The sequence below is a fragment of the Hevea brasiliensis genome, chromosome 18 (assembly GCF_030052815.1).
Source record: "Hevea brasiliensis isolate MT/VB/25A 57/8 chromosome 18, ASM3005281v1, whole genome shotgun sequence".
NCBI classification, from domain to species: Eukaryota; Viridiplantae; Streptophyta; class Magnoliopsida; order Malpighiales; family Euphorbiaceae; genus Hevea; species Hevea brasiliensis.
In genome coordinates this window covers 48,892,428-48,906,687 of record NC_079510.1, presented here as the reverse complement: position 1 = coordinate 48,906,687, position 14,260 = coordinate 48,892,428, and the positions used below count along the sequence as shown (strand labels likewise).

General features: G+C 34.7%; 1 protein-coding gene across 1 annotated transcript; it reads right to left on the bottom strand.

The window, feature by feature from the left end:
- Positions 1-3,391: 3,391 nt before the first annotated feature.
- LOC110633277 (uncharacterized) lies at positions 3,392-12,038 on the bottom strand. The gene is made up of 14 exons (XM_021781794.2): positions 11,604-12,038; positions 10,181-10,342; positions 9,838-9,903; positions 9,452-9,595; positions 9,213-9,326; positions 8,835-8,936; positions 8,527-8,712; positions 7,301-7,390; positions 7,101-7,235; positions 6,521-6,643; positions 5,883-5,968; positions 5,162-5,774; positions 4,968-5,045; positions 3,392-4,772 (listed from the first exon to the last, which is right to left on the bottom strand). The coding sequence occupies exons 1-14, from the start codon at positions 11,859-11,861 to the stop codon at positions 3,729-3,731; spliced, it is 3,201 nt and encodes a 1,066-aa protein (XP_021637486.2). The 5' UTR covers positions 11,862-12,038; the 3' UTR covers positions 3,392-3,728.
- Between the last annotated feature and the right edge of the window lie 2,222 nt (positions 12,039-14,260).

Here is a 14,260-nt window from a genome sequence, read left to right as displayed (position 1 = left end):
TGAGGATGTGCCAAAGACAGTGTTCAAGATTAGGTATAGTTATTATGAGTTCCTAGTGATGTCTTTTGAACTCACTAATGCACCAGCGGCCTTTATGGACTTAATGAACAGGGTGCTTAGGCCATTTTCTGATCGCTTTGCCATTGTATTCATAAATGACATTTTAGTGTAGTCTCGAATTGAGGAAGAGCATGTATAGCATCTGAGAATGGTGTTACAAACATTAAGGGAGCATCAGCTATATGCAAAATTTTCAAAGTGTGAGTTCTAGCTAGAGAGCATCTCATTCTTGGGATAAGTGGTCTTTAGTAAAGGTATTCTGATGGACCCTAAGAAAATTAAGCAGCAACAGATTGGCTTAGGCTTACTATAGTCACCGAGGTACGAAGTTTTCTAGGCTTAGCAGGTTACTACAATCGTTTTGTGCAGAATTTCTCCAGAATAGTAGCTCCTCTAACACGGTTGACTCGAAAGAATGTCTCGTTCTTCTAGTCAAATGAATGTGAGGAAAGCTTCTAGAAGCTTAAGGACTGTTTAACTACAGCTCCTGTGTTGACTTTGCTAGTGAGTGGAGAAGGGTATAAGTGTACTGTGATGCTTTTAGAGTTGGGTTAGGGTGTGTCTTGATGCAGCATAGTAAAGTACTGCTTATGTTTCAAGGCAATTAAAGAGGCACGAGCAGAACTATCCCACTCAAGGTATGGAAATGGAGGCCATAGTCGTTGCACTAAAAATCTAGAGGCATTACCTATATGGTGAAATGTGCGAAATATACACTGACTATAAAAGCTTAAAGTATATTTTTTAATAGAGGGATTTAAATTTGATGCAGAGAAGATAGATGGAGTTCTACGCAGCTAGTTACATAAGACAGACAGGAGTTGGTACAATGACCTCATGGCAAAAAGTAGACTAGAAGCTCATAATATCACAAAACTAAGAAGTACAAGTGCTTTTATCATGGAGAAAAGTCTTGCTAACGCTTCAATGGCCAAATATGATCAACAATGGTTTCTGATAAGGTGCATGCAAAGGTAGTTATTTCAGAATGATGCTTCATAAAATATTATATGACAGGAAGTGTAGATCTCCTCTGTGTTGGACATAAGTTAGAGAGGAGAGAGTACATGATTTAGATCTGGTACAGTACACTTCAGAGATTGTTCCTTCTATCAGGGAACGTTTAAAGACAATTTTCAACAGACAGAAAAATTATGTAGATCCCTATGATTAAAGTCCTGCGGAAGAGTCATTCTGTGGAGGATTCACTTAGGAGTCAGAGTGGGATATGCACAGCAAGTACCCATATTTATTTGATATGTAACTTTGTGTCATTGTTCTACCTCATGTAAAATTCGAGGACGAATTTTTTTGTAAGGGGGGTAAGAATGTAACACCCTAAATTTTTAAATAATTATTTTATGTGTAACTATAAGATTTTTTACTATTTTGGAGAGCCCAGGAGGGGCCATATGATGTTGATGAGATGTGGTTGTGGGAATTTGAGATTTAAAAGTGTTATTTGGATCTTTTTACAAGTTGAGTAGGTTTGAGGTATAGAAAAAATTTTGTCAAAATTTTGGCAAAACTTAGGATTTTCCCTTGATTCTTTAAAATTTTATTTTAAGTAAATGTTGATAAAATTTTTGATATAATGTTTAGGTGAACTGGGTCAGCTTTCCTCCTTCGCCCAGCCGCCACAGTGACTATCGATTAATTTGTGAGTAGATATTAATTTTATTTATAATTTCAATATTATTATATTCAAAGCATGTTTATACATCACTTATACATATATGTATGTAATAAATATTAGGCACGTTTTATATTGCATTTGTTCTTGATGACATTACTGTGATTGTTGTCTTATGGCAATCTGGAACTGTGTGTGTGAGTGGGTGTGTATGTGGTGTATATAGGGATATGGGTAGGACGGGTAGATGTAGCTGGAACTTGACTAACTGGGACCTGATCCTTATTATGGATAAGTCAAGGTAGGCACGCTTTGAGCTGATCTCGTTGGCCTCCACATTTGGATAATAAGAGAAAGTCCAGCTTTGAGTTGATCTCATTGGCAGAGATTAGAACTAAGAGAGCTATGTAAGGGGATCAGCTCTCCATATATGTATGTGTGAGTATGGATTTGACACGGGTGCGTGAGTGCTCCAGATTGTCTATGATGTGATTTGACATGATCTATATGGCTTGCATGAAGATGATGCATTTCATTTCTAAGGATGCATTAGAATTAGATAGTTATAGAAATTGTATGTGAAATCAATATCTTAGTCTATGAGTCGAATGCTCATATCTGTCCACCTTATTTTTCTAGATTACAAGAGAGCTTTTTCTTGTATTTAACCTGCTTCCTTCTCCACAGGTCTATTTGCCATTATCTTCGTAATTTGTAATGTTAGATTTGAATTCTAGAACTCCACATGTATAGGAACATATTATTTAGTTGGGACTGTAAGATCTATTAATTTGGATGTAATTTATAATCTACATGTATGTGTAAGTGTGGGGTGGATGCCTATGTTGGATGAGGGAGTTGGACTCCCCTTTGATTTTATATTGATTATGGATGATTGTGTGGGTGAGAGCTCCCCAAATGGTTTGGTTTTGATATTACAGGTCCGGTGAGTTAAGGACTCCCTATTGGATGGTCCATATTATGGCTGGGCTTTGTCCGGTTGTTTCTTGAAATTGGGCCAAATATGGGCTTCATTATTGGGTTGAATGATAATTGGACTTACTACGAGTTTTTGGGGTTTTATGCAAATCCAAGTCCTAGTGCCCAATCCGGCTCATAATTTGGATCATGACACTCATCTTTTTTATGTATCAAAAAACAATTACTCGACATTTTTAAATGCCACGCAATGATAATGGTTAACGGTGAACTAATGATTAATTTAGTTGGCAGGTAAGTTTTGCTTCTTTTAAATTTTTGGCCAAATTACAAAAAAATGTACTTTCTTCTTCGAAAATTCTCTGATTGCAGAGTAAATGGTTTGATTTTGATACAGCATGATATGCAAAAATTGAATTTTTTTTTGCAAGTTCTAAAATATCTATGTGTAATGTACACCAAATGCCAGTGTTTCCACTTTTTATTATCTTTTTCTTGTGAAAGGTGGAAGGCTAGGGTACTGCATGTGAAAACGAGAAAATATTTTCAATTAATTGCGTCTGAATTAGAAGGGAAAACTGTATAACAACCATTTATCATGTCAAAATGGACGAATCCTAAAACGAAACATATAAGTTCGTCTTTTCTGCGCTAGAACTTTCCTTGCCGATGAAAATGACATAGTAAACAATGGATTTGAATTTTGATAATGACAACGAAATTTGACTAATCAAAAGGATTAGCTGTGTCAAGCAAGTATAGGCGAAAACGGCATTCAAATATTTACTAGCCAAGAAAATCATTACAAAGTTCATTCATATAGGACACCAAATAAAAAGGTCTGCCATGACCAAATGCCAACAAATATTCTTAAAGGGGGATTTAGAAAAACAGAGAAGAACAAAGACTTTCTCCCCCTCAACTCACTTCTGACTAAAACTCCTCTTTTTAACATAAATATGACTTTCCAAACCTGGTACGAAGGCCTGCAACCAACCGCTTCAGAACTTAAACCTACTTCTAAAGCACACACTGATCTATTAACTAAATTTCTAGTAGATTACAATCACACCTATACAAGTCGATTATAGAACTCCTACGACTTCTGGAGAACATATTTCTCATACAAAGCAAGGATGTCTTTTTTGTTTGGATTCCTCAAATGGAGGAGCTCCGCACCAAAATTATGTTTTGTGAGTTCTTGCTTAAGTTTCTGCACCGTGAATTTGGTATAATCTTCCGGATCAGTTTGTTGACTGTGGTTATCCTCATCACCCTTGAACACTGAACCACCATCTTCTGGCTGTGTGTTCTTTAAAGGGCTTGTTGTGCTTCTGGACTTCTTACTAGGTCTTAAAATCCTGTCATTTGTACCCATGTCTTGAACAGATCCTACACCCATTTCAATATCATCAGTTCTAATGCGTTTGCCATGGGAAGCAGCCTTTAGCTTACTGTCCAATGCTGACTCATTCAAACGAACTGATGTCAACTCCTGTTGGAGTGAATCAAGCTTTGCCCGTGCTGCTTCCAACTGAAGAGAAAGGTCTTCTGCCCTTTTGTTTGCAACACTATGGGCTTTACGCTCATAATCCAGAAGATCCTGAAGGCCTTTAACCGTACTAGCCCTCTGCTCATTATTCGATTTCAGCAGTGACTCTATTTCTTTCTCCCTTTCTTCAACTCTTGCCTCTAGAAGTGAAACTTTCGAAAGAGCCTCCATCTCTGACACTCTTATTCTATCAACTGCATCTGCTAAATCAGTTCTCTCTCTTTCCAAACTTTCAATATGCCTCTGAGCCCTCTCAATTTGGGCTAATCTTTCAATTGCCAATTTCTGAAGCTCACTCTTTTCCTTTTGAGCAGATGCTGCATCAGCACGTGCTTTATCAGCCAATTCAGTAGCCCTCTTAGATTCCTTTTCAGCATGGTTACACCTTTCCTGGACTTCTGCAAACCTCTCAAACTCAGATCGGTACTTCTGCTCCAAATGGATCTTCTCTTGCTCCAGTATCCTAGCTTCTCTTTCATAAGATTGTGCCCTAGCATTCACAGACTCCAATTTCTCAACCACCTCTTTGATTTCAAGCTTCAGGGATGATATTTCGGAATCATAACTCTTAATTTTTGATTCAGCAGCCTGCAAAATGTGTTATCACTTATCACTCACGCATAACTTCTAATCTTTTGCTCAATATTTCATATTTTATGAAATAATACTACTGTGCGTGCACATGCTCATGCGCATGCGTGTGCCAGAGAGTGAGAGGAAAGGTAAGTCCACAAGAGAGAGACAATATTTTGTTTCCATAATGAAATGATCCAAGAAACACACCTTTAACTCCAAGTTTATAGTTGTCATACATTGCTCAGCATACTCTATCTTCCCATTTTTCTCCTTTATTTCCTCTTCCTGCACATTGATCGGCACAAAAATTATAAAAGGCTGTCTACTCATGAATGTGTGAAATAATAAAAAATTAAAATGTATTAATTACATGCACACATCATTTAACACAGAGAGATCACCTTTTTTGCCAAACGACTAGAAAATTCCTCTCGCAAAGCATCTTCCCTCAATTGCGTTTCTTTGCTCGTTCGCTCTTGCACAATTGTTGCCTTCTCAAGAGCAGCTTTTGTTTCTCTTACAGTAATGTCATACTTCCGTTTCCACTCTTCTGCCTCTTCTTTAGCTGACCTGGTATGCTCATGAGCAGCAGCCAGCCTTGCCTCTGCAGCGCTGGTTCGAGACCTAAGAATTCCAATTTCTGAATTTATCTGGCCTTCATCAGCTTTCTGCTTTGATAACAATTGGTCATGTTTTCTTTTCCAGTCTGAGGCTTCTTGCTTAGTAGATTCCAGTGTTTTCAATAAGCTAGAACACCTCTCATCTAGTGAACTGCGACTGCTCTGCAAGTCAGACATGCGCTTCATAAAGTCATCAGATAGCTTCTTCTTCTCTCTGATAGCTTCATCATAACGTTTCATGTATTCAGACCTATGTTTCTCGCTAGCTTCCAGTTGCTTGTTAAGCATTTCCATCTTATCCTCAATTGAGCGACATCTTAATGAGAGGGAAGTCTTCTCAGTTGCAATTTGATCATTAAGCCTCTTGGCAAGGTCACGGATTGGACCTTCCAAACTGGAAATTTCAATAGCAAATATTTTATTTGCAAGCAAACAAAGTCAATACGCAAAACCTCAAAAACAACCAAAAGGGAAGAGGAGGGACAGGCAGGCAGATACAGACCTTTGTTGTAGGAAAGTAACCAATTTCTGCCATTTCCCTGGGCCATGACATGATTTATCATACTCAGATAGAAGGCTGTCGAGAACCTGCACGGAATATTCACAAACAAGTATAAACATAGTTTAACACAAAAAATGACAACCAACTTCTGCAATATTATTCCGAGTTTAATGGCAAATCCATCAACAATAAAAAACCTTGCACATAAGGGAGATGCATGCCAAGTCATCCTCATTAAATACATATTCTTCTGAAGCCATTAAGTTCTTATCAATGATATATTTCACACATTATTATAAGCACTAATACAATTAGAGAGTATCAATTCCATAGTGAAAAATGCAGTGACAGATATAGGTTCCCATGAAACGGTTAAAGCATAGGCCACTCACCCAAAAAACAGACCAACAGGCTCCTTTGCAATACAAGCCAGCCAAGGAAACAAAAAACATATGAAGGGGAAAACTAATAGACAAAACCAGCTTTACTTTTTTTTACCCGTCAAAACATAAATGTAGCCTATTTGATCCACCTCTTAAATGTTAGGATCCTCAACTGAAGACATCTAGCAATGACATTAAAGCAGCAGACAGACTCAAAATTAATACATAACATTGTTAGCAATAGTGAACACTCACCTTCACAACATTATCCACATTCGCATCCAAAGCATGACAAGCTGCTCTGAGTCTTTTTTCCATGCTTTGTATTGCATTTGAGCATTGCAAGTCTGCCTCTATAAATGCATTCTTCTTATACTCCTGCATCAATGGCCAGTTTAATATAACCAGTCATGTAAAATGCAACTGAACATGACAAAAAGCAACCCTGTACAAAGAATTTATTTCCAGTGTTGTCACTTAAAAACAGAAGATCAGTAGCAAATTCTCACTACTAATCAATAAGGTTTCCAAAACCTCTATAATTACAAGTTTGCTCTTTTTTTTTACACTATGTGATCAATCAACTTTAAAGACTAAAATGTATGAAATTGGTTTGAGGATCACACCTAGTGCATATGAATGACCCAAAATATAGCTACAGCCTTTAACATTTGACTCAATTGCAGAAGTTAAAACATATAAATGTCAACAATCTACAGCACAATTTCCAAGCTCAAGAGTAAGGAGGAGCAACTCCAAAAGATACAGAAGAATGCAATAACCAATACAAGGCATAGATTAAATGTTTCCTGATAGTATTCTAAATATCCATCACCTCAAATTTCTTTTTGAAGAATTTATGCAGAAGTCCTTCATATTTTGTCCTTGCCGAACCAATCCCCACAGCACTAGCATTAAATGCAGCGATTGATTTTTGAACTGCTTCATCATGTGCTTCCCTCAGAGCAGCCTAACATTATTGAAATTAGATAATAATAGAAATCATCAAATAATTAGGAAAAGAGTTCCACTTACTTCCTCAGCTGGCTTCGAATGGTCAAAAGTGGACATATAAACTTCAGTGGCAGTGTCATGTGCTTTTCGACACTCAGCTTCTTCAACACTCTGCAAAATAATATATCAGGGAAGATGAAAAGGAATAAATAAATTGTAGCATCTGATGCTATATAGGAACTTCCTAAAAGATTTTTCCTTTTAGAGTTGAAGGTTAAATACATCTTAGCTGTCACAGGGCGGGAGGAGATACAGCTGATGCACCAAAGAAGTAATTGTTTCTAACAAGAAAAAAAACCAGACAATTCTATATATAACAACATTAAGATGTGGAATAAACAGGAAACTTCCTAAAAAGGGTGCACTCCACAACTCAGAATATAGATAGCAGTTTTAAGTGTGGAAGAACCATCCACCCATTACCCATATATTTGAAATTTTGTAGATTTATGATAGAAAAGTGCATATTCTATCTCATCCCAATTTTTGCAATCCAAAATCACCCTCTTCTTGAAATCAAGGCTAAAACTACTGGTTTTAGCTTGCAAGATTACTTCCATCTGAAAAGGTTTCGTATAATCTAGGAAGGAGAAGAAAAGTTTAACTGGTCTTATCATGTTGAACACAAATTTAACTTTTAGCTCTACTTGGTTTAAACTTGACATGTAATCACAAGAATATTTTTACTTCCTCCTTCCTATTCTTTTTGTTGCCCATGGTAAAAAAAAAAAAAAAAAGACCTAGTTGGAATACTTCTTTACTTTCTTCTCTTTTTGCCTTTAAAGAAGATGGCTCTCTTAGTTATTTTTATGTTTTATCATATTACAATTAAGCCAAATAACATTTCGATTTAGTATTCTTAATATAATAATGGTACAACATGACCTAGAAGCATTACACATTTCTGAGGATTTAACCCAAAATCGTTTAGAGTGGAGAAAGCGAATCCATATAGCCGACCCCAAATTTTTGGGATAAAGGTTTAGTTGAGTTGAGTTGAGTATTCTTAATATAATAATGATTGATCCCATTAAACATCAGTATCTAAGTTGACATATAGTGAAGGCTCCATTATTAATTCATATTCATAAGTTATTAAAGCATTACCTAATAATTATTTAGAACCATTTTCTAAAGCAAATGAAGAATGAATTGAGAAACCAATTACACAATGGAAGACCCATAGTGTAAACAATCTTCCCTTATATCTGTCATGATAAAACAAGAATTCAAAACAGGAAGCCAACCTGCCACGAAGAGGATATTGTGGGCACTGCACCATTATTAAGAGCCTCCAAATAAGATTCTGTGATACCAACAAGAATCGGGCCTGTCATTATAGTGGCCCCAACTTGCTTAGGCCTTGTTCTCTCAAAAACAAATCTGGTAAGTGCATCCAGCCCAGATCTAAACTCAGGCCTTAATTTGTCCAACTACAAAAAAAATAAAAGGGTAAAAAAATGTGATGTTCCAGAAAGAGATTACTACCCAACCACTAGTTAGTAATCCTAAACAACCACACACCCACAAATATAGAAGTGTAGATATTACTAACCGATATTTGATCCAGTCGTTGGAGTTCATTTTCATTGTTCAAAGGCCTCACGAGGGTGAAGCATTCTCTATCTGGAAAGAGAGCTCGAATGGAGTCTCGAATCTATCAAATCATTTTTATTGCACAATTAACACCTCCAATATGGGAAAAAAAAATCAAAATATGTTGTGCTCAATGCACCCCTATGCAAGTAAGACAGCACCAGAAATTGATATCAACGAGAATCACGTCCAACACATTTAATTGGAAATTCCTTAGCAAATGCATCTTTGCCACTTTGAAGAAAATGCAAAACTATCTACATAGAATTATTACTGAAGAAAAAAAAAATTTGTTAAATTACTTGTGAGAATAAATAAAATCCATGACAAAAGTTACCTCATTTTTGGCAGCTATATCTCTTCCACTACCTTGAACAGGCCTTAGGGCAAGCTCTAGATAGTCACGGGGTGTTATTTTCCTATCATCCTCTACTAAATCCAGATAGAAATCCTGCAAGAAATCAATCATTCAAAGCCATTTACATAACATCTAGAGCATTTATGATGTCAAAAACCATTGTTTTCAAAACATAAAAGGAAAATAATATAAGAATAAAATATTTCAGAGTTCAATACCCTTAGAAGCCAAACAAATATAGGGGAGAATTGTCCAAGTTCAGAAGCTTTACTCTTTCCTCCTGAAGCTCTCACTCGAATGTGTTTTGTCATTTCAGTGACAAGAGAGAGACGATCAAGTGCAGCTTCATCTATACCACCCATCTAAATAGAAGTAATTAGATAGGTGAGTGAACAATAAATCCAGTAAAAGAGGCCACTGGGACAACAGCACAAATTAATCATTTTGCTGGGAAGTTTATCATGTTACAACGAAAACATATTGAAAATAAAAATGAACATAACAAAGAAGAAGAAGAAGAAGAAGAAGAAGAAGAAGAAGAAGAAGAAAAGAAACAATGAAAGTTAATTAGAATGGCAAAAATCTGAGCATAACTTGTTCTCACCTGATTGTAAATGAACATGCTAGATAAGAGAACAGCTAAGGAGAATATTTGAGTGCTGTAAGTCCCCTGCCAAAGAAAAAATATATGGCAATTAAGGAAGTCAAAATAGAAAAGCACGAAATGACAAATTATTAAACATTATTCAAAAGCAGTAAGTGAAATGAATAAAAAAGAGAAATGCACAGTATTAACAGTAACTATGCAATATAAGTAGCCAACCATATGTTGTGAGGAATAAAATTTGACACAAGTCAGCCCAAAGTTCTTGAACCAATCAAAATATCAAATAAACTAGCAACAAAATAATTGTCAGTTAATTCTAATAGAAGGAAATAAAACTTACTGTTTGATCATAAGCATCTATTCCTTCGCTATCTAATAGTAAAAGATTGTATTCAGTTCCATCAAGAGCTGTTCTCTTTATGGGTGCACTCCACAACCAAAGTCCTTTTGTACACGGTCGATGAGTTGGTGCTACCTGAAATCCGCTACTCTTCCCAAGAAGCTACAGTACATAACGCAAGCACAGGTCCTAGTTAATTAATTGATAAATGACAATCTCAACAGTCATGTGATACAGATGAAGTAATAAATGTTAATTGTTAGCATAAAATTTCTTAGCAACACATAGTCTAATCACTGAGATTCTCTAAATTCAAAAAATGTTTCAACATAAGTCACCACAAGAACAATGATGCCATGACATGGTAGCTGTGAGGTTATGAAGAAAGAATTCAAAATTTTACTGTTTCAGCACAAAGTGCGCGCGCGCGCGCGTGTGTGTGTGTGTGTGTGTGTGTGTGTGTGTGTGTATATATATATATATATATTAAGTGAGAACTGCCGGAGATACAGAAGACTGTTCAAATGGAGAAAAAAACAAAATATTACTAGAAAGAGTAACAAAATCTTTTATTTTTCTAGATATAACAGCCAAAAACAATTGCTAACTAACCTAGTATTTAAAAAAATAAAAATAAAATAAAATAAAATAAAATAAAAAGCTCTCAGTTGATTTGAAGATAATTTAGCAAATAAAATGTAGTGGCTTCTTTAAGCAGATAAAAGAAAAGGTTTTTGTCCAAAAGTGATCATTAGTTACCACAGTAGAATAATCCTTAGAAAATAATCCACTATACATTCATGTATAACATCAAGACTTCAAGCTGCGGGAACACTGCGAAGTATTGCAAATTTGCAATCAAAAAAGGAATGGAGCACACCAGCCAGGACTCTACTTGCTTCAAAAATGCAAATATAAGCAAGTAACAACAAAGAATCTCCTGATTAAACCACTCCTAAAATAAAGAAATAATAACACCAGCTATGCAGGATTTCAAAATGAAAACAGAAACTTCCGTATCGTCTGCAACAGTAAACTTGATGCAGTTAATTGCTACAGGCAGCTCCATTCCGTCTCATCTTCACCTCCATTGTCAGAACCAACACTTAGTAAACCCTAACAAAACTTAATTCCAAGAGTTCACAACTTAGACGCAGCAGAAACTATAAAAGCCAACATTTCTATGATTTATCTTCACATTACTGTTTCAGTAGCAGAGTTGATGCACCTAATTGCTTAAAAAAACCCATAAAACATGGCATTTTTACTTGAAATAACAACATCAAAAACTACCAACCAAATCCCACACAAAATTCAAAATTAACAAACCCTAGAGGTTCAAAATAGCAAAGACCAAAGAGGAAACAAAAATTTTCACTACTTCTCTAAAAGCGAGTAACTATAAGCGAAAACAAAAAACTACCTGATTCAAAATGAAGCTTTTGCCCTGACGAGAGCGACCACAAACCGAAACGACACCGATTGGTTCCTTAACCAGCTGAAGCGTGGCAACTGCTTCCGGATCCATCCGGAACTTCCCATCCCTGTCGCGGTACACCAAATTGATAGGCCTCGGCGGTCCAGTCACATGAGACGGCGACATCGACGAGGAAGGAGACGGCGATGATTGCGGTGAGAAATCGCTGGCAGTTTCTTTTCCTCTGTTGAAGATTTTGAACATCCTCTCAAGGTAGCGGTGGTGACTGCGTCGGTGCTGTTTCTATTGACCGTAGCTATGGTGGTTATTCAGGGATCTGTTCTGCTTTTTCTATATGCTCCCTGCTTCTGCTTTCCTAGCGGGTTTTAAAATTGAAGAGGGAAAGAGAAGAGCTGAAGAGAGACCCCTTTCTGAATCGTGTCCTATTATTTTTATAAAGCGTATGGATGATTGAAATTACTGTAATGGGCTCGCCTGAGTGGTCCAATTCTTAAAAAAGCAGGGACGCTTTTGTCATTTGGGATGCTAAAATTAATAAGATCCGAGTGATCCTGACGCGGGCGTAGGAACTAAGTCACCGAGAGAACAAGGAAATTACCATAATGGGTTTATACTTGAGGTGCTTGATGCGGTTGAATGGGATAGGTTTTTCAAATCCGAACTCAGAACGACAGCGTGGAAATAAAGCTGACAGCTAGAAATGGGTAAAGTTTATTTTGTTAATCATTTTCTTATTTGGGTCATCGATTAAGTGGGGAGCGATTACTATTATAAATTTAAAATAAAAATATATAAAAATTATAATGTCAAAATAAATAAATATATATATATATTATATCTTAAATTTATAATATATTAAATTTAAATAAAAAAATTTTAATATAAATAAAATGGTATTAAAATTTTAAAACATATTAAAAAATTATAGATTTTGAAAATTAAATAATTCATAACATATATAAATTTACAAGTTGTTTAAAAAATTTATGATAATTCAACAACTAAATTTTTAATTTCAATATTTAAAATGTTAAAAAAATCATATGTAATTAAACAAATAAAAAAGTCTTACAATCAATAACTAGGCTATAGAATTGTTAATAATTATTAGGTACTAAAATAGCTAAAATTACAATTTTTTTTCTACTAGTTAGAAAAATCTAAAATTTTTTGTGAATTGTTATTTTATTCAATTTTTAAAATTTTTTACAATTAAATCATAAACTTTCAATTTAAAAAAATTTTATTCAATTACCAAAATTAAAATTGATGATTTTGACTTTTGCCTTGAATATACAATTCAACTTATATTTCTGTTAATATTGCATGATGAAAATTTTGCATTTTTTACTTTTATGCTTATAAAACTGTTTTTATATCTCATTTACACACTTGAACAGTAAGGTGTTTATCATAAATAAATTGGTCTTCACTAAAATTATATAATTGATTTTAATCTTAGTGTGTTTATCATAGCATTCTAGTGATAAAAGTCAAAATTCTCATATTTTAATTTAATAATTCGATAAAATTTCTCCAATTTAAAAGTTTTTATTTAATTTGTCAAAATTTAAAGAATTGATAAATTAAGTAATTAAGTAAAGTTTTGAATTTTTTTATTTAGTAGATTTTTTTTTTACCATACAAATTTCAATTTGCATTAGCAGAAACTAAAAAATTACATTATGGTTCTATTGGTATTGTAATGCCACATTAAGCTTGATCACTGTTTGGGTTGAATTAGAATTTGAATCAAAAGCAATTCTATTAAATTGGGGATTGGAACTCAAGTTAAAATCACCTTAAAGTAGAGTCAATTTCAATCTCTCCCATTTGAATATTTTTATCTCGATGATTTGACCATATTAATTTAATTTTTTAAATAATTTTTTTAAAAATTTATGTATTATGAATTTTTTTACCATGAAAAAAAGAGTTCTCCGTATGTGACGGTTATTACCCCATAGACCAGAATTCACGGTTAAACGGCTTCATTTTAGCTCTGATTAAAAGATGGGACTATCCAAAGTCAATTCAACCATTAACTGCAAGCGGAAACAATATTAAGTCATCAATATCAGTGTGGGAAGTCAAACTGGGATCGGAGGCCTCTAACTTTCAAGGCTTACCACTAAGCCATCATGCTCCCTGATTTATTATTATTGAATTAAAGACTAAATTGCACTCAAAACTAATTAAAACAATAAAATATTAAATAACACATTATCTTGATACTTAAAAGACATTGTCTCTCAAGTTTCATACCCTTTTTTATTATTGGGTGCTCTTCGATGTATTTAATAATTTTTTAAGATTTTTTTTTTCTTGTTCTCCCATTTTCAAGGCCAATATCTTCAATTCCCTTTCCTGGCCTCCAAAATTAACGTAATAAAAGCATATGACACAAAAATAAAAGAAATTATCCGCATTGTGAAATTTAATCAATATATTTGTGTGTTGTCTGCCAGTGTTTTTGGAGAAAGGGAGGCATTTGAAGCAACAGACACTCTTATTCATAAAACCATGATGTTATTCTATATGAAATCATGGCCTGAGTTATTTGCATATGGACATTGGATTCAAACAAGTGTACGTTATACAGTCTTAATAGGGCATGAAGATATTGTATATGATAGTAAAAT

What these genes read in the sequence shown, in the direction of transcription:
- LOC110633277 (XM_021781794.2), bottom strand. Translation starts at nt 11,861, where the DNA reads ATGTTCAAAATCTTCAACAGAGGAAAAGAAACTGCCAGCGATTTCTCA. An exon ending in AACGACTGGATCAAATATCG is followed by an intron (nt 8,713 to 8,834) that starts GTTAGTAATATC and finishes TTTTTTTTGTAG; the next exon opens with TTGGACAAATTAAGGCCTGA. An exon ending in ATTCGAAGCCAGCTGAGGAA is followed by an intron (nt 7,236 to 7,300) that starts GTAAGTGGAACT and finishes CAATAATGTTAG; the next exon opens with GCTGCTCTGAGGGAAGCACA.